The sequence below is a fragment of the Branchiostoma lanceolatum genome, chromosome 3 (assembly GCF_035083965.1).
Source record: "Branchiostoma lanceolatum isolate klBraLanc5 chromosome 3, klBraLanc5.hap2, whole genome shotgun sequence".
NCBI classification, from domain to species: domain Eukaryota; kingdom Metazoa; phylum Chordata; class Leptocardii; order Amphioxiformes; family Branchiostomatidae; genus Branchiostoma; species Branchiostoma lanceolatum.
This window is the reverse complement of record NC_089724.1, coordinates 6,593,269-6,620,338: the sequence shown is the minus strand read 5'-3', so window position 1 is coordinate 6,620,338 and position 27,070 is coordinate 6,593,269. Positions and strand designations below refer to the sequence as shown.

At 42.2% G+C, this 27,070-nt stretch overlaps 3 protein-coding genes across 6 annotated transcripts; 1 reads left to right on the top strand and 2 right to left on the bottom strand.

Moving 5' to 3' along the window:
- Positions 1 to 80: 80 nt before the first annotated feature.
- Positions 81 to 7,501, top strand: LOC136429889 (uncharacterized). Its single transcript, XM_066419985.1, has 5 exons — positions 81 to 196; positions 688 to 2,067; positions 2,550 to 2,665; positions 3,429 to 3,518; positions 4,635 to 7,501. The coding sequence occupies exons 2-5, from the start codon at positions 756 to 758 to the stop codon at positions 5,559 to 5,561; spliced, it is 2,445 nt and encodes an 814-aa protein (XP_066276082.1). The 5' UTR covers positions 81 to 196; positions 688 to 755; the 3' UTR covers positions 5,562 to 7,501.
- A 1,009-nt stretch (positions 7,502 to 8,510) lies between these two features.
- LOC136429888 (dentin sialophosphoprotein-like) lies at positions 8,511 to 16,060 on the bottom strand. The gene is made up of 8 exons (XM_066419984.1): positions 15,960 to 16,060; positions 14,315 to 14,679; positions 13,169 to 13,750; positions 12,910 to 13,028; positions 12,259 to 12,342; positions 11,289 to 11,495; positions 10,442 to 10,549; positions 8,511 to 9,836 (listed from the first exon to the last, which is right to left on the bottom strand). Exons 2-8 carry the CDS (start codon positions 14,673 to 14,675, stop codon positions 9,366 to 9,368), a joined length of 1,932 nt encoding a protein of 643 aa, XP_066276081.1. The 5' UTR covers positions 14,676 to 14,679; positions 15,960 to 16,060; the 3' UTR covers positions 8,511 to 9,365.
- A 612-nt stretch (positions 16,061 to 16,672) lies between these two features.
- Positions 16,673 to 27,045, bottom strand: LOC136429885 (nuclear transcription factor Y subunit alpha-like). 4 transcript variants are annotated; one of them, XM_066419980.1, is made up of 9 exons: positions 26,920 to 27,045; positions 24,789 to 24,902; positions 23,095 to 23,244; positions 22,337 to 22,538; positions 21,641 to 21,820; positions 20,822 to 20,991; positions 19,914 to 20,087; positions 19,197 to 19,301; positions 16,673 to 18,261 (listed from the first exon to the last, which is right to left on the bottom strand). In XM_066419980.1, exons 2-9 carry the CDS (start codon positions 24,894 to 24,896, stop codon positions 18,076 to 18,078), a joined length of 1,275 nt encoding a protein of 424 aa, XP_066276077.1. In that variant the 5' UTR covers positions 24,897 to 24,902; positions 26,920 to 27,045; the 3' UTR covers positions 16,673 to 18,075. The 4 variants fall into 4 exon arrangements, with proteins under 4 accessions (XP_066276077.1, XP_066276078.1, XP_066276075.1 ...); XM_066419981.1 differs by having other exon boundaries at positions 16,673 to 18,276; positions 23,116 to 23,244; XM_066419978.1 differs by having other exon boundaries at positions 16,673 to 18,276; positions 26,920 to 27,044.
- Positions 27,046 to 27,070: the final 25 nt, after the last annotated feature.

The following is a 27,070-nucleotide window of genomic DNA, read 5'->3' as shown; positions in this document are numbered from 1 at the left end:
CATAATAGTGCTTTGTATTTTTCAATTGGACTTTTACCGTTTGGCTGGTCGAATAAGAAAGAAGGCTCCATTTGGACCAGTCCTAATGTCAAAGGTTATGTGATTTCGCGCCAATTTTTCTCAGCATGAAATCTTTTCGTCACATTTTCTCTAGTCGACAGCTCCCTGGCTTGGGGGTTCCTTCCTAAGATATCTCGTGAGTATCTATCTTTTATGGACGTTAATGTCTGCATTTTGTTTGTTTACTGATTTGGAACAATGTACCAGTAGTTCCGATAAACGTGAATTGTGAAAAGTGTCTTCTGAAGCCCGCATGTTTAGAATTTGTGTATCGTCCATTTTTGGAGTTAATTATTTCCCTCAAGTCGTCCCCATACGGTACTGCGCACCTCTTACTTTCTCCCGAAGTGCAGTACATTTTACTCGTTAGGTTTGCTGTAAAACTAGACTGCTTGGACTAAAGCTGAGAAATTGGAATGTGATGATGATGGGTCATATAGTACATAACAAGGAGGTTATATCTTTCCCTTTGCTCTGGACACTTATTTATCATGGGAAGTCCTAATTGAAACCAGATGTATTTAGCCAGCAGAAAAAGATCACTCTTCCTATTTGTTTCTTTATGCGGTAACAAAACCCCTTGAGAGACTGTAGACTTAAAATGTATCTCTTTTTGTTTTGTTACAGGTAAAATAATTTCATGGAAAACATCATCACAGAGAACGACTGTACAATTCAGCTTCCTTGAAAGCAAGATGCCAAAAACAAAGCAGCACAGAAAGCAAAATGGACAAAAACAATATCATCCACATCATGTCACTCATACTCATAGTCATACAAGCAACACCGGCAACAGGAAAGGTGGCACTAGATCCCAACCATCACACTCAGCGAGATCCTACCATAATGCTGAATGGACAACAGGGTTTCCTGCACAAGCAATGAGGAGGGGGTTCTATGAAGAGCAAAACGAAGGAGAAAGAGTTCAACAGAGGGTAAAGGCTGGTCATTTTAGTGGTGTAAGGGATGTACCAAAACATCCAGTCTCTGCCGCCCAAGGTAGCGATGACAGAAGAGGGAGGGGCGGTTACTGGAGGACCAGTCCTGTACACACGAGGAGCGGGAGAAGGAACGCACCGAGACAGCCGCCCTCTGCTGCTCAGGGCAGGAGCGACAGCAGAGAGAGGGCAGCAGAGGCGGTGGCCAGCCAGGCTGGAGATCGCCGTGGCAACGGTAGGAGGGAGGCTGATCAAGATGCTGGGCACAGCACGTCAACTGCCAGCAGAAGTCAGCAACATGGCACACATCATCACAATACGAGGAGCAGTGGTAGGCATCCACAACATCCACACAATGCCTCACAGAATGGCGGAAGCAGTGGGACTAGAGTGAGAGGTATAGCAAACCCGACAAGTGTGCAACATGCGGATAGAGCCGCGAGGAGAGCGCCCAACGTACGCTCGCCGATACAGACCAGGTCGAGCTCACATTTGCGGGGTAGTCGTGCACTGGCTGCAAGTAGTCTAACAGAGCCATCTGTACAGCTACAACCAAGAGCCAAAGCAGCACAAGGGAAGAAGAACAGCAGAGAGCTGGCATCTGTAAGTGGAAACAATTCTGCCGTACAGCCAGGTACTAGTAAAGGAACAGAAATGAGGCAGAGACCTGGTACAGCACAAGGCAGAAACCCAACTTCCTCAAGGCCACCAAAATCATCTGGGCCATATCATGGTAAACAAGATAACAAGAGAAAAGCAGTGCCACATAGAGGGACAGCTCGGCCAGCTGAGAGGAAGACAGCTAGGAAAGCTGGTAGGGGAACAGCAAACAAGGGAGGAACAGCACGATCTGGTGGGAGAAAGAGCACAGCATCAGCCAGTGTAGCAACAACTCAAGCTAAAGGGAAGAAGAGGACAGCCAACCAGGCATTCGGTGGTGCAGACAGACAGGCAAGAGCAAAAGCAACTGTAGCCAAGAAGGGGACTAAAAAGCCTACAACAGTTGAAACAGCCAAGAAGCAGGTTGAACGTCCTACCACAACAGGAACAACCAAGAAACAGAAGATAGGTAAATACAGTAAATATTTCAGTCATGTAAGCATCAACTATCCCAGCATTTTTTGTATTGCAAAATGCCTTTTTTTTCTTCCTGACAAGTTTATACAGCACCAGTCACTTTCAATGGGATTTTGTGTGTCTGTGTGTAGTTATCATGACTTCTCCATTTCTAAAGCATACTTGTTGGAAAGCCATCTAAACGGATGGATCTGAGTGCATAGGAAGTTGTTTGGATTACTACCAATGTAGCAATTCTTATTTAAAGTTGAACTGTAATTTCCAAGACATAAAATTTTATGTACCTTACTTTTGCACTGACCAACTCCAGTCTTTGTCAAGGAATGAGTACACTAATCCACCGCTTCTGTGATGTCACGTTATGCAGATAGGACATGTGACTCAGTGAGTAGTGAATCGTAAGTAGCAGAAAGTCTATTGTGCCCCTGGGTCTCTATAGCAATGTTTCAATGTGTTTATTTCCCAACCTCACAGCAGTGGAGCCTGACTGTTGTCCCATCTGCCTGTCTGAGCTGACGACCCAGCAGCTGGCACATCCTGACGTCTGCCGACATGTCTTCTGTCTCCAATGTCTGCAGACCTGGCAACAGGTATGTTCAACCGCTGACCAACAATGAAATAAAGACTCTTCCTAAGTCTTCTTTGTAAACATAGACATTATTTGTAAGAACTAATGGGAAATGTGGCATCGGTGTGGCGTAACCGGTAGAGCATTGGGCTCAGATCCAGTAGGTCCGGGGTTTGATACTCACCATGCCCCGATGTTGTACCCTTAGGAAAGTCACTTTACACGATATTCCTACCACGACGGTGGAGTGACGCCCACTGTGCCTCTCGACTGATATGTCTAAAAGTGTGCCAAAAAGCATTCCTGGATTTGGTGCGCCAATGTGCCAAAATCTGCATATTTGCCACCAAGAATCATAATCCCTTTTTTTACTAATTGGAAAGTAATGCAAGTCAAATTTGTCATTGTGAGTTTTTTTATCAACTGATAGGAAAGGCTGCCTCACTCACTCCCTCTTCGGTTTAGATATTACTATCTTCAACGTTCAAAACAAGCCTCTGTCAGTACTGTTCTTCTTGTGCTCTACCAGGTTAGGAATGTGGGGTCATTGATAAAGGTGCAATATAGATTTGATCTGCTACTTGTCTGTGTAGTAGTAGTATTAGTACTAGTAGTACTACTGTACAAGTATCCATTATTTTATTATACTGCTGCTGGGGTCCCTGACACGGATGGGCAGCAGTCGGCTTAAGTCTTCACACTGCACTTCCAAGCGACTCTGTCCAGGGGGTTTCATGCTGTGTGAACATGAATTTCATTTTGTCCTTTCCTGCTGTGTTCCACAGAGGAAGAACACCTGTCCAATCGACAACAAAGAGTTCCAGACACTTCAACTGTGCAGCCAAGATGGGAAGGACATTATGCCGGTGGTGAAGGTAACTGACCTGTGGCCACTGGTACTAAACATGCACGGTCAAGCAGAGTAGTGTAAAAGCTGTTATAAAATCGTCTGCACCTCTGTTGATCATCACACCAGGGTTGTCCCCAGGACCCGTACTTTCTTCACGGGACAGACATTTGAATATCAGGACAGACAAAAATATCACACTGTCTGTCCAGAGAATCTGAACTTCATGACATGAAATTGAGGAAATTTGTACTTTTCAAATTACAGATTTAACTTCGAAAATTAATGACATCGGCTCTAAAACAATGAGAGGGACAGAAAGAAATTTACAGCTGGAGAAACCCCAGTATCACACCCATGAAACAGTGAAGTACATAACCACACTGCAAAATGTATCAGATTTATTGTATGTTGCTACCTACATATACCTGTCAGTCTTAACCAATCACCGTTGTTATTGATAACAAGGTTGTCCACTCATTTAGTCACATTACTTATTATTTTATTTATTTTATTCACATATATTTTGTATCAGGCAAAAAGCACAATATATAACACCTTCTACATTACTTATTACATCTGATGTCAAGTATTGTCCAATTATAGCTATTCTTGTTATATGTATTAACCTCACAAGTTTATTATGGTATCCAGCACTTGTTACAGTGTATGTCAAGATTGTCTTGTTAGCCAATCACTGCACTTGTCACTTCTGGTGTAGTAGTTGTTATCCAATAACAGATCTTGTGTCAAATGAATTATGTCATCCAATCACATGCACTGTTCCATGTATGTCCATTATGTTAATCATTGTGAAGTATACTGTGTTCACTAGTCCTACTGACCTACTACAGTGTAACTCACCTTAACAAGTGTCACAAGACATGCTTGATTGATTCAAAGATATAGAGACTTGTGTCTTAAAGGTCTTCTGCTTGGGTGCTTCGAAATGCATATTATGAGAATCTCATATTGTTGGAAGAGGATGAACAAGATTATAATACATATGCTGATATTACCACCATAATTTGTGTACTTCCTTAGTTGTAAAACCTTTCACTGTAAAACCATTGCTTCAAAGTGCTCTAGTTTATATGTGCTTAAATTCATTCGATCGCTTTCATCCCAATGTCTTCACCGTCAGAACAAGAACAATGGAGTAGTACCGGTTGGCATCCCGCCTTACAATCCGTTACCGCCAGCCCAGAACAGAGGCGAAATCAGGAATCCGAGGGATCGTCACGATGAACAGAGCGGTTATAACAGTCCAGGGGACTGGGGTTATGATGGAGGTTTGGAGGACAGTTCTGAAAGTTGGGATGATGATCAGATGGGGATTCGTATAGAGATTCGTGATGGTTCAGAACGTGAGGGCTATGATGACCAAAGAGACTCTGTGTCTGACTGGAGTGAATTGAATATGGATCATCATGATGATTCAGGAGAGCGGAACCAAAGAGATGAAAGTTGGGATGATGATACGGGAACTTTGGGGGATTATTTACCTGAGGTATTAGGGATCGAAATTAGTAGTGGTTCAGAACGTAGGGACAATGATGACCGAGGAGGAGACTCTGACTGGAGTGAAGCGACTATGTATGATGTTTCAGTATTGGGGAATAGCTACCAAAGAGTTGAAAGCTGGGATGGTGGGCAAGAAAGTTGGGATGACAGGCAAGGAAGTTGGGATGACAGGCAAGGAAGTTGGGATGACAGGCAAGGAAGTTGGGAAGATGGGCAAGGAGTTTGGGATGATGGACATGATAGTTGGGATTATGAAGAGTCACTTATTCTAGAGGCTGATTTGGACAGAGCAGATGATTGGGACTCTGCATATCCTGATGCCTCTGCATATGCTGATGATTGGGGCCCTGCATCAGCATATCGGGGCGCTCATTGGTCCAGTGAACAGAGACATCTGGGCAATGCACAAGCGGACTGGGCCAGTCGCTACGAGCACTGGGCCGCTCAACAGGCACAGATCTGGAATGGTTATAACTATGGAAATGGCTACTACCAACAGGGGCATTGGTGGAGCGATTCAAGTACTAGTAGTTCTGATGATAGCTAAGTTTGATGAAGAGTAGGTTGTAAAAGAAAAATAATAAGCCAGAATGCATTGGAAGCACTAGTACATGGTTGTTAGCACTAGTATATGGTTAACATGACTGTGATCTTGTGTAGTATAGAATTGGTGATCAGATTTGACTGGGAACATATGACATTTTTTTGTGTAACGTTCAAATCTTAGTTAAACCAAATTCCCCTCCAGCAGTTGAAAACACACTCCTAGCCATTTGTGAAATTTATCGAGATGACGACAAAAAACTTTTGTTACAAGTTTGAGTTTGTGTGACCCATCTATAGTGATTCAAGTTCAATATCTCAAGAATATGTTACTACTTGCTGTTAGATCATTCTGTTGTTCTTGAAAATCTAACTTTCTTGCAACGGGACAATACTGATACAGATGTACATGTATATGCATTTTTGTTTGTTTGAGACAAAAGTAATGTAAAAGACAGGTATGGCCTTAGCAGAAAAATTGTTTGAAGTTGATTCATTTAAAAATGACCAATGTATGATGAGACTTGTGCATCTCGGATAATTTAAAGAGCAGAAGTGGTTCTTGACATCTACATTCTTGCCTACCACTGTGGCTTCACTGGAACAGCCCTTCTATTTGACCGGTCTTACCTGCTGGGATAACCACCATGCATGTCGGCAGAACGTAGTGCGTATACGACTATACGGTAATTAGCCTGCTACTAATATAACTGCCAAACCTGTTTTGTTTTCTTTGGTCAACGTTGCATCGGCGTAACAGCCATTGCATAAGATACATCTTTGGACATAGCTACATGAACCTATATGTGAGATATTAACCTTAAATATGTGGACACGACCTTAAATGCGTACGTTCTGCTGACGTGCTATGCACACACATTAGGGAGAAGGTGCAAAATATGTGTACTGGCCAATAAGATAGCCTCCGTTGCAGGCATCCTCTGTCTGTTTTCTTCATCTACCGTTTCCTTATCCCACTTTTTTTCTGATTATTACGGGCCGAGAAAACGGTAGATAAAGAAAACAGCCGAAGGGAGCCTGCAACAGAGGCTACTAATAAATGGCTATGTTTAAAGTGCCAAAAATTCATCTGTTTTCTAAAAGATGTTAGACAATAGGAGACTTCCATAGTATACAAGTTGGAATGCCAAAAACTAACAAAACTAGAGTTATTAATTTACTTGTTTTTTCATATTATTTATCACTTAGTTAATATTGACATGGTTCAAAAGATTGTATAGGTCTAGTGTGGGGTGTTGAAATGAAAATGACAGCACTCTTTGTTGACCAGATATGAAAGTGCCATGTTATTATACAGAATTCTAGTTATTGGAGAAAAAGTACGAACTGGCACTATGGTGCTGGAAATAGTCATAAGAAGGAAGTTAGATGATATGATATACATTGTACCAGAAATTAGTTTATGTAGGAACCTTTTGCTTTCACAAAATGCAAAGGATGTGATGAGATTTTGTGTTGTAGACTACAGTAGAGCATTCAAATGTTCTGGATATATTTGTTTATAATGTCACTTTATAACATGTAACTGGCAATGGAGTCTACAGAAAAAAGATACCGGGAAGGATGGTAAAGGACAGCATTGTGTGAAAAGAAAACTTGCTCCAGGTTTGAAAGGGAAAATGTACTAAAGGGAAAAGCCAAAAAGAAAATGTTAATGAGACAACACTGAATGAAATATATTAGGGCTGAAAATTTGAATTGGCATGTTAACTCACAGATACTTTGGATTCAATCCTTCCTGGTTTCTACAGTAGGCTATCTGAAGGTTATGTTTTTCTTAACAACAGACCACTGGAATACTGAATTCTGTTATATTTGATTAACACAAACTGAAGAAAGTGTTGGCAATGGTGAGTTTATACACATAGATTATGACATTTATATTACCAAGTTTTGTTACATACATAAAAAAATATGTTTCGACTTTTGAGTGAATGTGTCTTTTTTTGCTTCTTGATATTGGTTTTTGTTTCAAGCAGGTAACAGCAGGTACTGTAAATGTTAAAATGTTTGTGGTGGTTTTATGTACAGTGTATGCCATTTCAGTGACCTCTTTACAGCAAACTTAAAGCCACCACATTTTTTGTCTTATGCCTGTCTGCCCCTTGTCTGAGTACTTTGTACAGTATTATGATGTGTTGGAGGCACTTGTTGTGTCGAATACACAAGAATAGTAAAATTGACTTTTAGTACAATCTTCAAACATTGAATACATATTTAGGTCGTCCATATAGATCAGTGACACTGTTGATCAAGCCAGCACTGTTCAAAGCAACTGTTCTGTCCGTCTATAGCATCCTTGCTAAGTTGCTAGTAGATGTGAAACCTAGCCTGGAATCCACACCATCGGGGGCTCCTCGATATTTCTACGGCGCTGGGAGTAACCCCCACCCGCTTAGACAGCTTAGTCCGCTCGGGGTGTGTTTACGGCCTTGGATTAGAAAAGTAGGGTGGCAAGCAGAAGTAGTGGTAGCGGTAGGAAGGCTATCAGAAACGGTTCAATAAAGCAAACTGGGCCCGGTAAAAACCCCTAAGCCGAGCCCTAGAGACTGGGACCAGGCTATGTGAAACCGTGCACTTAGTTTCTAACTGTGCATAAAGGCACTGGTGTTTATGTTGTGTGACTGCAGCGCTACTAATGTTTCAACGGTTACCGCAAACTTAAAGGCACTGCAAACACTCCATTTTCTGCCTAGTGAAATTGAATCCCAGCAAACTTAAAGCCACATACAGTATTTGTCCGTGAAACTCTTTTTTTATATTTTTTATATAAACAGACTTATGTGAGATGAGATGAACTGGTTTATTTGAGCCCAGAGGCTAAATTGCAGAGGACTACAATTCATACTTAAAACACCTCCTATGTTAGAATGAGAACCATTATTAATATATCCTGTCTAGGTGATGTGAGCAAGGTTCAAAACACACGAAGTATAATTTTGGAACTTTATTTTGCTTCTGACATAAATGGAACTTTTCACTGCAACAAGAGAGTACATCTGGTAAATTGTTGTGAACATAGTGCATTTAAGAGCTCCTTGGATATTTGATATATTTCTCTTTCTATATAAACCATTAACAAGGTCAACTTAACAAACATGATGGCAACTAATTGACCAAAGATAATGGATCAATAATAGAACATAGCACTTCACTGCATAAAACAATGCTGACTGTTATGTAATTGTGATATTGTTGGTAACTTTATACATGCTTATTTATCAAGTATAACTTTGACTATCAAAACAAAGAAATTTCTAGTTTCTACTTCCATAAAGTTTACTAAATCATTTCACTATATTTCCTGTACAAGGAAAATGTGAGATCAAGGAGGTTGAAAAGTAGACTCCTTGGTGAGATACATTCTACTTTGCAACCCTTTAATTCTGCCAACCAAATTCTAAGACACAGTCTAAGTGTGTAGTTTCTCATCCATCGATGAAATGAAACCCTTCTACTGCTTCGATCCCAATTGGAAAAAGCTGGGCAGTTCACAGGCTGTTTTTTGGCACTTTAGGGCGTGACCCCCACGTGGCCCTGTCGGACACCCTGCGGCTACTGGGCTATTTTTTAGCCCGGCCGGGACCCCGAATCATTTTAACTCAGACCTAAATTGAACGGAGGACCCAGTAACAAATAGACGCCATGAGCTAAGCGTGAGAGCACCAGAAGGTTTCCCACCACCAAGACAAATTTGTGGCTTTCACACCCCTGACGGACACCAGTGCAGTTGGGACCAAAGCATAACAGGGAGGAAATTGCAGGTGCCAGGATGTGTCGACAGGCATCACCAGTCACTACCAGAATCACTGCCTGCATCAGAATTCTGGTCATGGCTATCACTGTAGTCATTACCATACCCATCGTCATAGTTATCGTCATTATTGCTTTGGTCATTATATCCATCATAATATCCATCATCATATCCATGGCTATAGCCACCATAACTATCATCATATCCATTGTTATATCCATCATTACCATCATCACCGTATTCATTGTTGTAGTTATCCGGGTTTTCACCCTGGTCGTCGTCGTCATACCCGGAACCTTCTTCAGATTCTTCTTCAGTGTAAGAATCACCGTCGTTATAGTGATCGTTTGGGCCAGCATCATCATCATCATCCTCCCGTCCACTGCTGTCATTACTATCACTGTAGTCCTCACTGCCACTATCAGGACTACCTCCATCATCATCATCACTACCATCACTGTCAGGATAACTGTCAGATTGGTCAGCATAAAAGGTATCCCAGTCCTGAAAAACATATCATTTTTAACCTTTAGCACACTGAAGTAGCCATTTGGCATCCTTTTCTCTATTGGTTATAGAGTGAGGCAGCAGGGAGAAAGTTAGATATAATGTCAATCACCAGTCACCACCAAGGCTGGGAAATGATCTACATGTATTACCAAATTGAGCTGTCCACCATTTTTTTGTCACAGTAGCACCTGTAATATAGTAAAGTCAACAGTTATACAGTAGTCCTGTCCATTACCTTTCCTTCATATAATGTATACTACAGGCACCAAACCACGTCAGTTTTATATAGACTTCAGTCAAAGGATTTTACAAGGACTAAAACCTACACCTGTGTGCACCGTAGTATGAAAGTTCATCTGTGTCCGTATTCAACAGTATAGAGCTAAAAGTTTTATCCAAGACAAAAATGAGTGCATCAAACTTTCCACTTTCTTGGGAAAATGGCAGTGGGACACAGTCGAGAATCTGACGCACTATTCAAAGTTTTAGCTCTGTACACTCCCCTTTTTTGTTCACTCCCCTTTTTTGTTAAAAAAAGGGACTGAAGAAATTGAATTGGTGTGGCTTGTTTTAAAATACAGGACAACTAAATTGCTTACGCCCTCAGATCCATTAAGGCTGCAATCTTCAATGTCACTGTTGTCATCCTCCTCCTCACTGGTGTCATCCCCATCAGTGTCGGAATCCTCATCGCTATCATCTTCATCCTGACACGACAGATACAACAAAAAAGGAAATTATGGTTGACTTTCCGGTTATTTATACATGTATCTGAAAACCTAGAGGACACAATCAGAAATGGTGGGTCTTTTGTGCAAGGTAGATGCTGACTTAACTGAAACAGGGAGAGGAAGGTACCACTTGTACAAGTATTCTATTGTTTGGAGTCTCTCCTATCCTTCATCTTACAACTTGTTCCTAATCAACATCTGCTCATAGAACATCCTAATCTGGCCTTCCCAACCTTTGCCTTTCCCATATCGCAATTTCAAAGCCCAGGTACCATCCCTGTTAGTGTACACGGGCTCTAATAGTTGTAGCACCAACCAGTTGCAAGCATAAGCACACCAGGATGGTACCCAGGCCAACAATGTTTTAAAACATGATCAAGCAATGTAACTTTTGTGCATACAGTAATATACAATGATAAATCAAAAGTACCCTTTATGTACGTTGATGAAATTCAGACATCCAGGTAATAAGATATGCCAAAAAACAGTTCAACAAGCAACTGGATAAAATTTTGAAACAGAGGTTTCAGACAGCATCTGCTATCTTATGTCAGTCACTAAAGGAATCAATGACTTGTCTTTTATTGAACCATCCTAAAATGTCTTTACCTCATTAACCTTTTCATTCAGAGTTTTGAAGCGTCTGACTGTTTCAAAAATTTAATCCAGTTGCTTGAATAACTGTTTTTTGGCGTAACCTTTATGATGTACATACCTCATCATCATCATCACTGTCATCAGTATCCTCATCAAATGTCACCCAGCCATCATCATCGTCGTCCCAGCCATCCCACTCCTCCTGGTTCCGTAGGAAGTACCCGTTCAGCTGTTCCAGGATGTTCACCTCCTCCCCGTCGATGTTGATGGTGAACAGGTCGTCATCGTCTTCAGGGTGGACCTCGTTCCTGTCAGGAGCTGGTATCTGTGGGGTCAGGGAGCAGTTATGATGTGAAGGTTATAATTATGATATAGGGGCTCGAAATACTAGGTGCATGCGCAATTTTGTGTGGCATCCTATTACAACCGGGCTCCTACACTCACTGCCCTGAAAAAAGTAGATTTTCTCAGGGCAGCGAGAAAAGGAGCCCTGGTAATATTTGGATGGCACCAGGCTTCCAAAATTGGAGCTGTGCACCTAATCTTTGAATGTGGGTGCACTGATATTTGTGTAGGGTTACGTACGTCAAGGTACAATTGTACACTGGTACTGTATTAAGCATATTCTTGAAATTTAAGTGTCAGAAAAAGCAATACAACCTTTGTTATACCTTGATATAATACTTGTTTAAGATTTTAAAGTTAGCTCTGGAATTTCAGACTAAAGCTCTTAAGAGGGTTAAACTTTGTAAATATGATTTGCTCACATTGTACTTTATTTCATGTTGTGTACTCAAAATTCTTTTTGTGCACTTTCATATTTACGTTAGGTGCACCAGTGCACCTATTCCCAAAAATGAATTTCCAGGCCTGAAGATACTGATGACAACACAGGACAAACATGTAAACAGACATCTATGAAAACTGAACCATGAGGTAATAACTAGAACATCAATCCCAACATCTTCATTTTGAGATACAGAAAATAAAAATTGTACCTTGCCATCCCAGCTACAGGCCCACATTCTTCTGCAGTGCTATATCTAATTCTCAAAAGCTACATGAAGTATCACGGACAGATTACCCACCCTATTTGTTATGGCGCCTCCCAGTCTCTCTCGGGCAACAATCTCATGGAACGTTCTGTTGTCAACTGGGCATTTATTTTTCCTCTGTGGAATAAGAACAAGAGAAGAAGTGGTGTTACAAGCAGAAATCTTTCTGGGAGCATTACTAGTAATATACACAGCAAAATACATCAATGCAATATCCAAGTGGGAAAAATTTCAGTGCATATGTGGACAACACTGTCAGCAGTAGGTTTATTAAGAGGAAGTTCCACGAATACACGCCGAAAGCTTCTTTCCTAGAACTACATCGTTATGGAACAAGCTTCCTCATGATTGCTTCCCTGATGGGTACAACCTTAAACTTTTCAAGTCAAAGGTGAACAAACATCTGTCATCACAGTACAGTACAGTACGTGAGTGGCTCTTATGAGCCTTGTTTTGTTTGTTGTGTATATAAAACACAAATCACCTCTCTTTGTTTTTGTTGCCTTCTTTATCAAAGTATGTTACACTCACAGTTACAGTCATTTATTGCAGCAAATGTTAACTAAAAACCTCACATCTGACCATTCACACACACATCTTACTATTCACCCAAACAGATGTGACATCCTAGACAATAGAAAAGAGGGTCTAATAATATTAGTGATATATGATATATACATGTACCTGTGCCCATGTCTGTATACAGTCCAGACAGTAGGAGTGCTGGCAGCAGGCAGGAGTCCCCACAGCCTGGTCTGTCAGCTCCTCCAGACAGATGGCACACTTCTCAACCTCAACTGGTTCTGCAGAGGAAGATATGTGATACACTCAAACTCAAACATGTATTGCTCTTTGATTCTAAAGAGGCCAAACAAGATTTAATATAAACATTCATCTGTACAAACTTAAGGGAATCTTCAGTGCGCCGTGCTCTTTACTGTACCTGTAGTTTCTGTCTTTGCGGCTGTAGCCCCCTCTGTGCCCAGCTCTGCTTGTGATTCCTTCTTCCTCCCCTTTTTCCTCTTCTGTCTTTTGTCATTTGATGAGCTGGTACCTGCTGCACCACCCGTCACTTTGTCTGCTGTTCTGTCACCTTTACCAGGGCTGGTTTCAAGAGAAGGTTCCTTTTCTTTTCCAGTTCTTCCTTTTTTCTTGTTTTTTATTGATCTACTCCCCGTGGTGGCAACAGAGTCCTGCGCTGCAGCACCTGGTTCCAGTTTCACAGAGAAACAACTTGCACCCTCTGTCGACGACTGCCCTCCGGCAGAGGCAGGTACTGACCCTCTGCTGTGACGTCTTTTCTTTGGCGAGGGTCTCGAGCCAGATTTACCGTTTACGCTTTCTTCAGCTTTGTTGTTGTTCCTTCTTCCAGTGGGACCAGGGGGGTCCTTCCTTTTCTTGCCCCTGCCATGGCCCTGGGCACCTGGGGATGTTGGTGGGTGTACATCAGTTCTTGCTTCCTTCTCTGAGGTTTTCTGTCTAATGTTGAGGGAATGCTGTTTTCCTACTGCAGTATTCTTCTCACCTGAAAGAGTCAATGAAATTTAGCAAATTCAGCAAGACAAATGGCAAGCTCTAAGATACAAAAGGATGAACCTTTCTGATTGAGCAATTTTGTTCAAGATATAGAGGGACTCACGGATACATGTTTTTAGATTAAGTGTTTAAACACATGCAAGCATTGAAAGAAATCACAAGTCAGAGGGGCCAAAATACAAGCTCTTCCATAGAACGTACATATGTGTGTACTACAAGACACTTGAGATGCAAAACTCCACAATACAGGTCTTTTGTGATTATGGGTTATTAGGTGGACTGTTGGGTGTATAATAGGCTTATCATTGAAATCATAACCATGTTGGCGGGTAATTTGATTAAGCCGCAGCATTTTGGCATGTTCAACAGACACTGTATTCTATTCTCCAATCATAGGTTTTGATTGGGGGGATAGTAGTAGCCGGGGTGTTTAAAGCTGCCCTCCCTTCATTTGTGAAGGGCACTACTAGCCCCTCTGATGGAAACCTCTGCTTGGAGAATACTGTAATCCATGTAGTGCAAAGCAAGGATAAAAATCCTGTACTAGAAATACCTGTGTCACCTTGACATTGTTGCCCAGACCCCGTCTTCTTTCTTTTCCCTGAACTACCCCTCCCAGTTGCACCGTGGTCTGTTGATGATACCCCTGTACCGTTGGCAGTCGTGTCCAACTCAGACAATCCCCTCTTCTCTTCCTTAACTACAGTTGACGATGCTTTTCGTCTTATGGACATGTTTTGTTCTTGTTGGGTTACGTTGTTTCTCTCCTGTCTTCTGCTCCTGTGTTTCCTGCCATGTGGGGAGGGGGGTGACAGACTGGCCATGTCAGGACCGTCACCCCCGGGCATGGTGGGAGGGGAGTTACCGGCTGCTGAGGTGACCGGAGATGTCTGTGTTTGAGTCTTCTTCCCCATGTTTCTGGCAAAAAAAACGAACAGAGGAAGGATTATATCTCGAACTCCAAGCAGATCTATCCAAAGGGCAAAAGCAGTTTTATTGACCTGCCAACAGGTCATCTGTTATTTTCAAGAAATGTATGTCTCTATAGCACGTCTCTACGTGATGCTATCACTCAGTGTGATATAATTTTCTTATGTCGCAAATCTATGCAAAATAATCTATGCAAAACAAGGCGTATATCCGCCCCCTTATGGAATACGCTTCCCCAATATGGAGCGGAGCTGGTACAACAGCTCTCAACCTACTACTAGTAGACAGACTCCAGCGGAAAGCTGCGCGACAACTCCACATATGGGACCCAGAAAGAGTAGGAATATTTCCTCTGGACCATAGGAGAAAAGTGGCTGGTCTTGGTACCTTCTACCGGCACTTCTTCCTGCAACCCTCCGAAGAACTCACAGGAATCATGCCGACACTAGCAACTGGTCTGCGAGTGACCCGATCAACCACAAGTGGCCACCCATACTGTGTCAACATCCCTAGATCTAAGACTCAGCTCCACTTGACTTCATACGTACCTAGAACAAGTAGACTATGGAACGCACTGCCAGCCTCGGTTTTCCCAGTTATTACAAATGTGAACACTTTCAAGACTGCAGTAAACAGAGTTCTCTTAAAGTTAAACCCCTTATAGCTTATCCTGTAATAATGGTACTTATTGTTGTATACTGTAACATTATGATATTGTGATGATGATGATAAATGATAATATTTAATCTGAGGTAATGTTAAAGCGGATGACAAAATGTAAATTCGAGGCAAGATTGTGATGTCACTCTCTTTTGTGTATTATGCTTATGATGTACGAGCCGCTTATCTTCGTGGAATCGATGACAACACCAGGCTGTCGAATTGATTAAAAAAAAAAAATCATTATTTGAGTTTCGCTAAGTTCTGTTTATGTAACGATATATTTTGTATAAACTATAACTTGTGGCTCTAGCCATCATACTGTATCTCATTTTGGCGAGTATTTCATCGGAATAAACAGGGCTTAGACTATGTTGCGGGCAAGAGGGCCCATCCATAGTACATGTAGCATTAAAAAAATTCTACGTTGGAATGCCCCCCTCCCCACCGAAACACAATTTTGCCGCGTAATCGAACCTTTATTTCTGTCCTTCCATGACTATATCTGGACATCTGGTAACGTTCCAGGATAACATGTTTGTACTTCTCTTTGTAAATCACCTACTTAAGTGATACAAATCAACGAAAACCCGGAAAAAATCCCTCACCTTTTCACTGACAGCTGGGAGAATTTTTTACCGGTCTCCAAAAATGGCGCCACCAAGAACGTTACCTTTGACCTTCCTTTTGATCTCGTTCTCAGGGCCGATTCCTGTTTTTTTCGACGGGGGCCACTTACACAATGTCCTACGCCTATATCTACAGTTATTCTTATCAAATAATGTCAATTGATCTTAAATTGGCAAATAAATTGTGACAGATGACGTAAAAATATTAAATAGAACGATGAAATCGCCACTTATGAACCTGGGAACAAGACCTCCAGTTCTTCAAAACGGCTCAAACCATTAAAACTTTAGGGGAGTAAACAGTAGCTAAAAATAGAATCCTTTACTAGAGTAACATGTATGAACAAATCCCTTAGAAATATCTGGATGTATGATTTTAAACGTACTAACGTGTCAGTTATTGAAAGCGGTCATCTAATGGCAAAATATCATTTTTGACTTTGGAATTGACCTCGGCATTGTACGACATTTGTATTCATTTTCCGATGTTTTTTGTAATTTACAGCATGTATTTTCTCATTTTGCAGCCTCTTTGTACAATTTACGGTATGGCGGGAACCATTTTTCTTGGATATGGACGATAATTGATGTGCGTGCGGATGTCGTCCATATAATCAACATGCCCTAACTTATAGAAACAAACACATGTAACGTAAACTACGATGAAACGAGACAACTGAAAATCACTCATATCTGGTGTAACAAGACTTTACTGGTTGAGAAGAGTGTGCAAATATGATACAAATGCTGCAGTTCAATGCAGTATGTGATGTGCAGTGCAAAATACAATTATAGTACATGTAGAGAAGGAAAATTTCTTTTCAGATTCAAGTTACTGCTGGTAATATTAGTAGAGAAAGACAGAATCTTATACTTTACAGAAAAAGATGTAATTCTTACTTTCCTCAATAAAACAATCAAGTGTGCCATGTGACAAATGTAATTTGTGTATTATACAGTGTTAAAGAAAAAAAAAACGTTGCTCTATTTACACCTTAGGAATTTGTTTAGTGTAATAACGTTACATATATATAGCAAGTGTTCTAAAACTACATTAGATTGTTAAAGCATTTCTAAACACATTGAAACTATTTACAGTATAAAACCAATTGACAGACATGCAGTTGCCTATCACAATGTTACTTTGTTAATATGAAATTGTTAAACTTGTGACTATCAATAAAGAGGTTTTGTGTTCTAAGTATGCACATGCATACTTCGAACCATGAACCTCCTTATATCAATAAACTCCCACCTAATTTTGACATGTTTCTAATGTATCTTTAATCTGGCATACTAGTAAGTTGATGTCTGCCTTTGCTGTGTACCTAAAATCTAACTCTCGGCTACAGCACAGAAATCTGCTATCTATCAATCCTAGGGCTGTCTAAAATATACAATAGTAACAACTACATTTGTGACAAATTACATCAACATGACAGTCTTTAGATACTGACAGTAAAAACAAAAACAGCATTTTATGCACCTTAGAGTTGAACAGTTTGCGGCAAAATCAGGCATAGAAAAGCCATTTATCCAGTATAGCAAGGTCGAAATACCAACAAAATAGGAATTAAAAACAGACACATCAAACACTACCTCTAGCATGAAATGAAAGTGTGTTACTGTATCACATTATGATGAGCTTAACTTTTTTTACAATTTTTGGCCATCCCTTCCTTCATTCATGACTTTCAACAAGTGACCTTGTGTGTTCTTGACTCCAGTAATGATTCAAAGGTCTTTGTGTAATACTGTACTCTTCAAGGATTAAACATTTGACTCATCACCAGATTCACCTGTTGTTAGAGTTATCTAAAGGACTTAGTCTATATTTCTTAATCTAAAAAAAGCTGACTTGATAGACCAAATTGAACAACACAAACTGATTTCGTCATAGGGGGTATTTTATACACAGACTGTCTATGTCATTGCACATGTCCATTAGAAATGGAATTGTTCGAACGATGTACCCTGACCGGTGCGCGATGATGTGGCAGTTTGTGTATAAAATCCCCCCGTATGACGAAATCAGTTTGTGGCGTTCAAATTTGGTCTATTGATTGATTGCGAACTTGACACATTTATGTGACAGCTACTGAGGCTGCGCAGTGTCCAGTACTCCCGCGGGCAAGCCCACCATGTTGGCCGTCTGCCCGCCCTCCAGGAGTATGGGCGTCTGCATCATGGCGGCCGCCGTGGACGTGGTTGTCTGGAGCATCTCCGGTATCGTGCTGAAGGAACTGGCGGAGGTCGTGGTGAGGCTGCCGTTGAGCGATGTCTGTGAATAGAAGCCCTTGAGTAAGAATAACGGGTTAGGTTGTGCTTTGTCATTTGTGGGCAGTATCAATATGTACAGGGCATGAAATAGTAAATGCATGTGCACCTTTGTGCACCCAAAATTGGAGCTGTGCACCTAATTTTTTACTATGGGTAAAGGTTATCATTGTACAGTAGTATACAGAATATTCTTGAAATGTAAGTACCAGAAAAAGCAATACATATTAACCTTTTGTTGTATCTGATGTATTTCTTGTTTTTAAACTTTGTAATTATGTTTCGCTGACATCAACTTTAGTTATCTGGTGCACCCAAAATTTTTTCTGTGCACCTAACTTCTTGGGTTGGGTTGGGTGCACCTATTTCCAAAAATGAATTTCAAGCCCCGACATGTACCATGTGGGTCATATACAACAAGCAGGTCTAGATCCTTTTAAACCACATTTACATTACAGCTTGTCAACATAAAATTCCAACTTGTCAACACAAAACAAAAGATCTACAGCAAAACACAAAATGATGGTTGTAACCTTACCATGCGGGTCATATGCAACATACGGGTCTAGACCATTTAAAACCACCAAAAATAATTTCATCAGGTTGGTAGAAAATAGGATATTGGAGTTTTCTTTTTACACAGCCAGTAATGTTTTACAGGCTTATGTTTTGATGTTTAGACTGACTGGAGTGCTGCTCTACTTTGGATACTTATACTTATAGCGGCGAGAAGCAGCACTCCAGTCAGAAGCTCTGAGGAAGGTGTCTGGGAGACATCGAAACATAAGCAGGTGAGACATTTCTGATTGTGTAAAAATAAAACCCCAATATCCCTCTAAAACCATATTCACATTACAAATTGCCACAGAAAATCCAACTTGTCAACACAAAACCAAAGATATGAAGCGAAGACACAAAAGATGAAAGTTGTATCCTTACCCCGTGAGGTGAGTCGTCTTCAAAGCCATCGAGAGAGTGGAAGCGGCCCCCCTCCCCACGCTGCCGGTTCATGGCATGCCGATGCCTGGACTCGTGGAGGTATTTCTGGAAAACACACCAATTGCTCTTAGTTTATAGTTCATTTCAATGGGCAAACATGTTCTGCTATAAGCAGGGCAGATGTTAAGATGATTTGGTGTGGTGTGGCGTGATGGTATGTCTGAGAATCAAACCCCTGAAAGGCCAGATGTCGAAGAACCCAACAGACCCTTCGTGTGAGTGGATCAAACCTTACTGAGTCTTGTGAACAAACTGTGCTCAGAACCCTCAGCCTAAAGTGGTTTAGCACATACTAGTGAAGAAAAAGACGTATCACAGAAGAAAATTTTAATTTTATTTCATTGGAATAGCGACAGTACAATACATGTGGGACACAGGCAGCTATTGCTGGTGTCGTGACCCACACATAAGACATTACAGAACATGTAGCAAAGGTTATATTACATAGACTTAGGCCCTACAAATCACAAGGGTAGCAATAAATACGATCTAAAGAAGTGGAAAACATCAGTGAGAGACCATGCAATACTGGAAAACATCGGTCAGAGACCTTAAACCACTAAAAATCATCGGTCAGAGACCATGCATCACGCAAAAACATCGGTCAGAGACAATGTACCACTCAAAAACATTGGTCAGAGACCATGCACCACTCACCCTCCTCTCCTTGGGGATCTTGCCCTCGGCCTCCAGTTTGGCGCGCGCCTGTCTCCTCTTCAGGATGCGGTGGTACTGTTTGGCGTTGACGTACAGCGGTTCCTCCTCCAGCAGCTCAGCCCCGGGCAGGGGTATTCTCTGCATGGTGGGCACGCCGCCCGCACCTGGCACCATCTGGACAGGGGTGAACAAGGTTTGACTTTGAGCAGAGTATCAACTTTATTCCCAATGCAAGCACCTTTACTTTAGCACACTTAAGTAGTCGTTTGGCACCCAATTCCCTATTGGTTACAGAGTTAGGCAGCAGGGAGAAGGTTAATCAAGTCTGCCCTAAACTCTAACTGCAGTCAAAGCACTCATCATCATCACCAGTTATCTGCGCAGTTGACTGGCCATCCTACAATATATGTAGTAAGACTGGAGTGGGTCAGTTTTCCTGAAGAGGGCTTCAGCACTGTTATAATTTGGTGTGTATATGCATTTCTTGTGAAGGAGAAGAAGTCAAAATTCTGACAGTCTAACCTACCAACACAGATGAGCTTTCATTCTATGAACAGTGTCTTAATAATAACTTTTAATTTTTATTGTCTTTTCTACCAAAAATTGTAACCTCCATTAACATTAATTCACCAGGTTACATAAATCCACCACTTTGAAAAACAGTGGGTAAAGTTGAGATATCTCTATGGCAGCACCCCCAGATATGCACAGTTTAGACATACAGGAGTGTATTATAGTGGGGACGTTGGGTTGGAGATCTGTTCGGACATATCTTTTCAGGGTGGCGGAATTATGTATCCTAGTGGAATTATGTTACTAGCAGTAGATTTTGAACAGAAGTTCAGTTTTTCCACAATATCTTTTGGCAAAGCAGACAAACAGTCATGCAGAGACTTGGCTGTACCCACCATGACCACCTGTCCTCCTGATGTATTCAGAGTGGTCCCAGCTACAGCAGGTACTGTCTGGATGGTCATGGGCTGGGGCAGCTGTGTGGTGGTGGCAGCTGCTGCGACTGTGGGGGAGGACAGCACCTGGGTCTGGTTCAAGTTCACCGCCGTGGGCACCTGTACAACACCTGGAGGAGATGGGATACTGTAATTCTTGACTTGTTCACTGTAACTTAATTTTAGCTGATTTAACGGCCATTAGTCAACAGCTAAAAATTCATCATCGCTAATATTTGATCACTAATATTTGAGATAGTAATGTTTGTTCCCACCTTTAAAATTAAGTGCCGTGACCTACTCCATTTTCCCCCAACCGCTATAATTTCCTGCCGCTATTTTAAAGTGATTTACAGTAACATGGAAAAATATGAAGAAGAAAATCTGTAACATCTGTTCACGACGATAGATTCAGCTGATCCAGCTGGTAGCTCCTTTAAATTCATTTAGCTTCACAGTTGTTTTATTTTGCGGCAGGAAGAAAGAAGATATTTTCGCAGTGTTCTAAATTCGCGCTAACAATTCTATAGTACAATAGCCATACAGGGAAGACATATTCGCAGTGTCATTATATCATGGTAGAGAGGGCACTGCAAAAAATGCAAAAATAAAACTAACACGAAGGTTTAACGATATTCAGTGCCATGTGATCAGATTTCCTTTAGTAAAAGAATCTTTAAGTAGTGACGAATCACAATGTTACAATACTGCTGAAATATCAATAAAAAGACCAATCAGAATCTTCTTAGAAAACTGACCATCCTGATAACCATGACCTACCAGTCTGAGGTGTCTGTGCCTGCCCCTGCTGGACTTGGATCGTGCCATCATTTCCGGCCACAGGTTGGTAGAAGATGGCCTGGCCGTCGGGCGTGGTCCCTAACTGTTGCCCGGCAACCAGTCCTCCCTGCACGGGCTGCTGTATGATGATCTGCCCCTGGGCATTCTGGATAAGGCCCACTGGATGGACAGAAGGAAGGAAGGAAGGAGAAAATAGAAGCACTGTTATAAAAGATTAACTAATAACACAGATAATGTAGAAACCACCACGGCTGTTCTTTCTTTCGCACTCATTGTTTGGGAGCCCATGTTGTTAATTTTTGCTGTCATTTTCATTAATTTGTCATGAAATTCAGTTTTTTGGGGAAAATGAGACGAGCAAATGCATGTCCCAGGACAGAGGAGTGGGTCTCCAAGTTGCGGACAGCCTTGGTAGAGACACAGGTCAGATTGAATTTGGAAACGTATTGGAGGTTCAGTATGAAGTCAAACCCAAATGTCTTTTATCTACGTACCATACAAGAGATGTAAAACTGTGATATAGCGTGAGTGATATGGTATTCACTATCTAAGAACATTACAAAGCTTTTCTATACGTCCAGCAACGCATTAAAATGTAGGTCTTCTAACATGATGCACTTGAAATTTGGAAACTGGCTTCACAAAAGCTACCATGTTTAGATTCCATTGCCTCACCTTGTTGCACCTGTTGCTGCTGCTGCCCTGACTGCTGCACCTGCACCTGTTGCGGCTGCAGCACCTGGATCTGCTGCAGCTGGTTGGTCCCCGACACGGGTATGGTGATGGTCTGGGGCTGCTGTCCGCCCTGCTGGGGCAGCTGTACCATGATCTGCTGTCCTCCTGCTGTCACAGCCTGCTGTCCCTGCGCACCTGAAACCTGTCAACAAATAGCTTTTACTATAAAATATCTTCAACAAGAGTTTCATGGCGTCGGTGTGGTGCAATGGTTAGAGCATTGGACTCAGAACCAATAGGTCCCAGGTTCGATGCTCACAATGCCCTGACGTTGTGCCCACTTAACACGACTTTCACTTTACATGACTTTCTTCAGCTAATCTGTCTATAAGTGTGCAAAAAATGCTACGGATTTGGTTGCCAATGTGCCAACATCTAGCACATTTGCCACCAAGAACTGTACAAATTCATCAAAAAGTAAAAGTTTCTGCAGTTTTAACTGGCATATAAAAGAAAGAATACCTGCTACTGCATTACCTGCAGGAAAACTAAAGGTTGGTTCTATATTTCATCCATTTACCAGTCTCCTGTCTGTGTAAGACTAACAATAGCCTGGATGCCAGACCCCAAATCTCTAACATATCTATCCCAAATGATAGATATGTTAGAATCTCTAACATATCTATCATTTGGGATAGATATGTTAGAGATTGGGGGTCTGGCATCCAGGCTAGACTAACAAGTGTGTTTGGGCTCACCTGTACCACCTGTCCTGGCACCTGCTGGCCGCCCAGCTGTAGCTGCAGCTGCTGCGACTGTCCTGCCTGTGTCAGACTGACAGGTGTGCTGGGACTGGTCACCGTCAGCGCCCCACTGGCGGAGGTGTGCTGGGCAGCCTGTACGGTCACCTGATCATGACAGAATACGGAAATAAGGTGTTACTCTTCCCTATATGCTTTCACAACAGACCAGCGTACATCATTCTCCAATGCAGAGTTGTCCAGCAGCCTTTAATATAGTTTTTACATTAGGGTGGTTCTATTAACTTCTATATATTAAAGGCCCCAAGATGACTCTGCATGGGAGAATGTCGTACATGAGTAAAACAAGAACACTAAACAGACACCTGAATTGAATCCCAAAGCAAAACTTACAGCAACTTTCACTTCTGTTTTCACATACAGTCAAACCTGCCTATAACGGTCACTCAAGGGACTGGCCAAAATCGACCGCTATGGACAGGTGGCCGCTCTATAGAAACGGTTGATTGACCACGAGTAATAAGTGGCACATGTTTTCTGTACCCACTGAGAAACATTTATTCACAAACATGTACAGTCAAACTTGGTCTACCGACCACTTCCACAAGACGACCATCGGCTCAAGATGACTGCTTTCGGTAGGTCCGGATTTTTCCACAAGCAAATTTAGTCCAAGTCGATCCATCGATCCGCCCCCAATCCGGAGCACATGCGACCAAAATGTTGCCAAAGACAACCGTGTCATTTTCAATTGCGCGGCGACATCATTTATCAGCAAATAATTGCGGAATTTCACGGTAAAATCAGCCTGTTTGAGTCGGATTCCTTGCCGGAGGAAAAACAACAGCTGCAAGATGAGAGGTCATAGGGTCATTGGGATAGTCTACTGTAATGTGGGTGCAGCTGCAATGTGTGAGTTATGATTTTACTCTACATGAAATAGTACAAAATGTAAACTTATTTCCTCAAAGAAGTTCTTTGAATAAAGAGAACAGAATTTACAAAGAATGGATGACTTTATAACCTTTTTTTAGAGGATAAAAGGCATCTGTCTTTTTTTTAACAAACTGCTCCCCCATGGTACTACTAGTGAAGTAACCCAAGTAAACAAAACGTCCCGCTAGGACCGCGCACCTAGAGGCTCTATTTGTCTCAAATTTCTGGCGCCTTGGCGGGTTTTGGAAATTCAAAACCAATACCAGGAGCAAAATAAAACCATGTACAACATTTTCATGGGTAACACTGCAGCTATAATGACATTTTTTTCTGCGGGGATTTGAAAGAAGGCTCCCGAATCTTGCGGCGACCATGCGCCGTGACCGTTATCGGCAGTGTTTCCAGACCCGCGGGACCGAAAATCGAGTGGCCGCGACCGCGTTGGACAGGTGACCGCTATAGCTTAATTCTTAATGCTTATGTCAATGGGAAAAATCCAAGGGACCGACAAAAAGTGACCACTATGGGCAGGTGGCCGCTATGCAAAGGTGACCGCTAATACAGGTTTGACTGTACAAGAAATTTATCATCTTTAAGTTCATATTGTGATTCACATGACAAATGAAATATTGATAGGATTGACCTTTAGCATGCTGAAGTAGCCATTTGGCATCCCGTTCTCTATTAGTTACTAGTACAGAGTTGGGCAGCAGGGAGAGGGTTAAGAATAAACAAGAGACTGTGTGTAGAGCTACCTGAGCTTGAGGTCTCTGTTGCAGCTGACTCTGGATGGCAGCGATCTGGTCTGTTGTGATGGTTTGATTGACAGTTGACACCACATTCCCCTGGAACTGTTCCATCATGCCTCACTGAAAGACAAGCAGATTGGTTGGTTAGTTTACCTGATAGTATTATCTTCTAACTTTACATTTGGTTCTCCTGTCCAATGACCCTGTATCATCCATCCCCATTGTAGCAGCAACAGTGAAAGGGTTTCTTGTAGTTTATCTCCTCCACAAATATTTGCAGAAGGGCTACAAGAAACCGGGTTTGCGGATTCGATGGGGTGGTCTACAGGGGTGGGCTAGTGGGGTGGGCTACCTCAGCATCTACCCTTTCTGGACCTCAAGGCTGTGCATGGGGGTTTAGCATTGAATGGAATTTCCTTGAGGAAAAGATGGGTCACTCTGTGGGAGGGCCGGAAAGAATGCTTTATTTTGCTGAAGGACCATATTGCTTTGGGGATGCTACAGTGGGGGGTGGAGGTGGGCAATGAGCATACTGCATACATTTACATCGTGCAGGAGTTTGTTATCCCCAGTTTTAGATTTTAAACATGGAGGACTATGTTCCCTGTTCCTTTATATACTGCTCAGTGAGACCAACAGGACAGTAGCATTGTGGCTATAAGAAAGAAATGAGCAACAAAAGCAACACTATACATTGTACAAACACACACACTAACAACATTCCAACCCACGCTCATGCACACTGACACACATAACCACAAATACATTGTACATTGTATACAAGCACATGCATTCAGGTACATTCTAGTCAAAATTTGAGACATATGTTTTAAATTTTGTCAAACAAAGGCTCTCTCGTTCCCTAGCTGTCCTATCCAACTTTCAGTTTATTTCCCCTTGTACCTCCTTGCTCTTCCCTAAAATCCTAATTGTATACTGAGTACTTAGAAGTTTAGTTTTCTACCAGTCTTGGTGCACCTACCCCCCCCCCCCCCCCCACCTGCCAGGTGATCAGCTGTTACCTTCCCTCTAGCCCACCCACAGCTTGACCCAGATCCTCTTCAATGAAATTCCATATGAGGCCAAACCCCCATGCACAGCCTTGAGGTCCAGAAAGGGTAGATGCTGAGGTAGCCCACCCCACTAGCCCACCCCTGTAGACCACCCCATCGAATCCGCAAACCCTACAAGAAACCTGACAGCTACAATGACAATATGTGTGAAAATCAGTCTACCTACTATTATTAGCATGGATACCAGAAACCTGTATGTATGAAAATCAGTCTACCTACTAGTACTAGTATTAGCATGGATACCAGACCTTTCGTGCTAGATGATAACCCCTTTTTGGCTGGGGGAGAACAATCATAAGCGGTATAGAGTTTGCACCCGGTCTCTCCTTAGCAGCCGATCTCTGATATCTATCGCGCGGGAGATAATTAGGGTGGAGGGGCAAGTTGCTTCCCCGGCCAAAGGATTAAAGCGACTGTACCGTGGTGGTCTGGTACCCAGGCTATCTACCTATGTTTCATTCTCTACAAATTTAGTACAATGATGAAGATGATTGATAGCACTACTAACACATATGTCAGATAATATTTGCATGTGATCAAAGGTTTGTAAATGTTAAGCTATCCATCTTTGGAGTAAACGTGTACCAGGTTTAGGAAGAGAAACACGATGGTGCTCTTGAAGTTGAACTTCATGCTGCAGTACAGACCACAACCAACCAAGAGTGTTCATGGAGCCTTTGTGCATGTGTCGCCATGTACCAAATTCCGATCATAACTGGCTGTTTACAGCTTGTATGCGCCGCGATCTGAGGGTTCAAGGACAAGATATGGCATCTGGGGTTTGTCTACACACAGATGGAAGCCTTTCTAAACAGTGGGACGGAACTACAGTCGTAATTTTTAGCAGAACTGAGCTTAGCGATGACAGCTTGCAGAGGTTAGGGGCTTTGTGGTGGCGGGTAGGACTGCGCAGTAGTCCCGCCAAGCCGGGGGCGACCGAGGGTCGCTTTGACGGCGATCGTGCGGAAACTGGGGCTAAAGAAGACACGATCTTCCCGCCTTAGTCTTTCCCTGACAAATCCAAGGCAAAACTGGCTTTGAAAAAGGAAAATTGGAGGACTTACGCGGGTCTGATATCCTGTGATTGGTCGCGTCTCCTCCTGTAGCGAATAGGAAATCGGCCACTCGCCACAGCAAACCACAGCCTGGTAGCTTCTCCCGCACAGCAGCCAATCAGGGGGCTGGGATTGCATCACCTGACCGTCTGGGCACGCG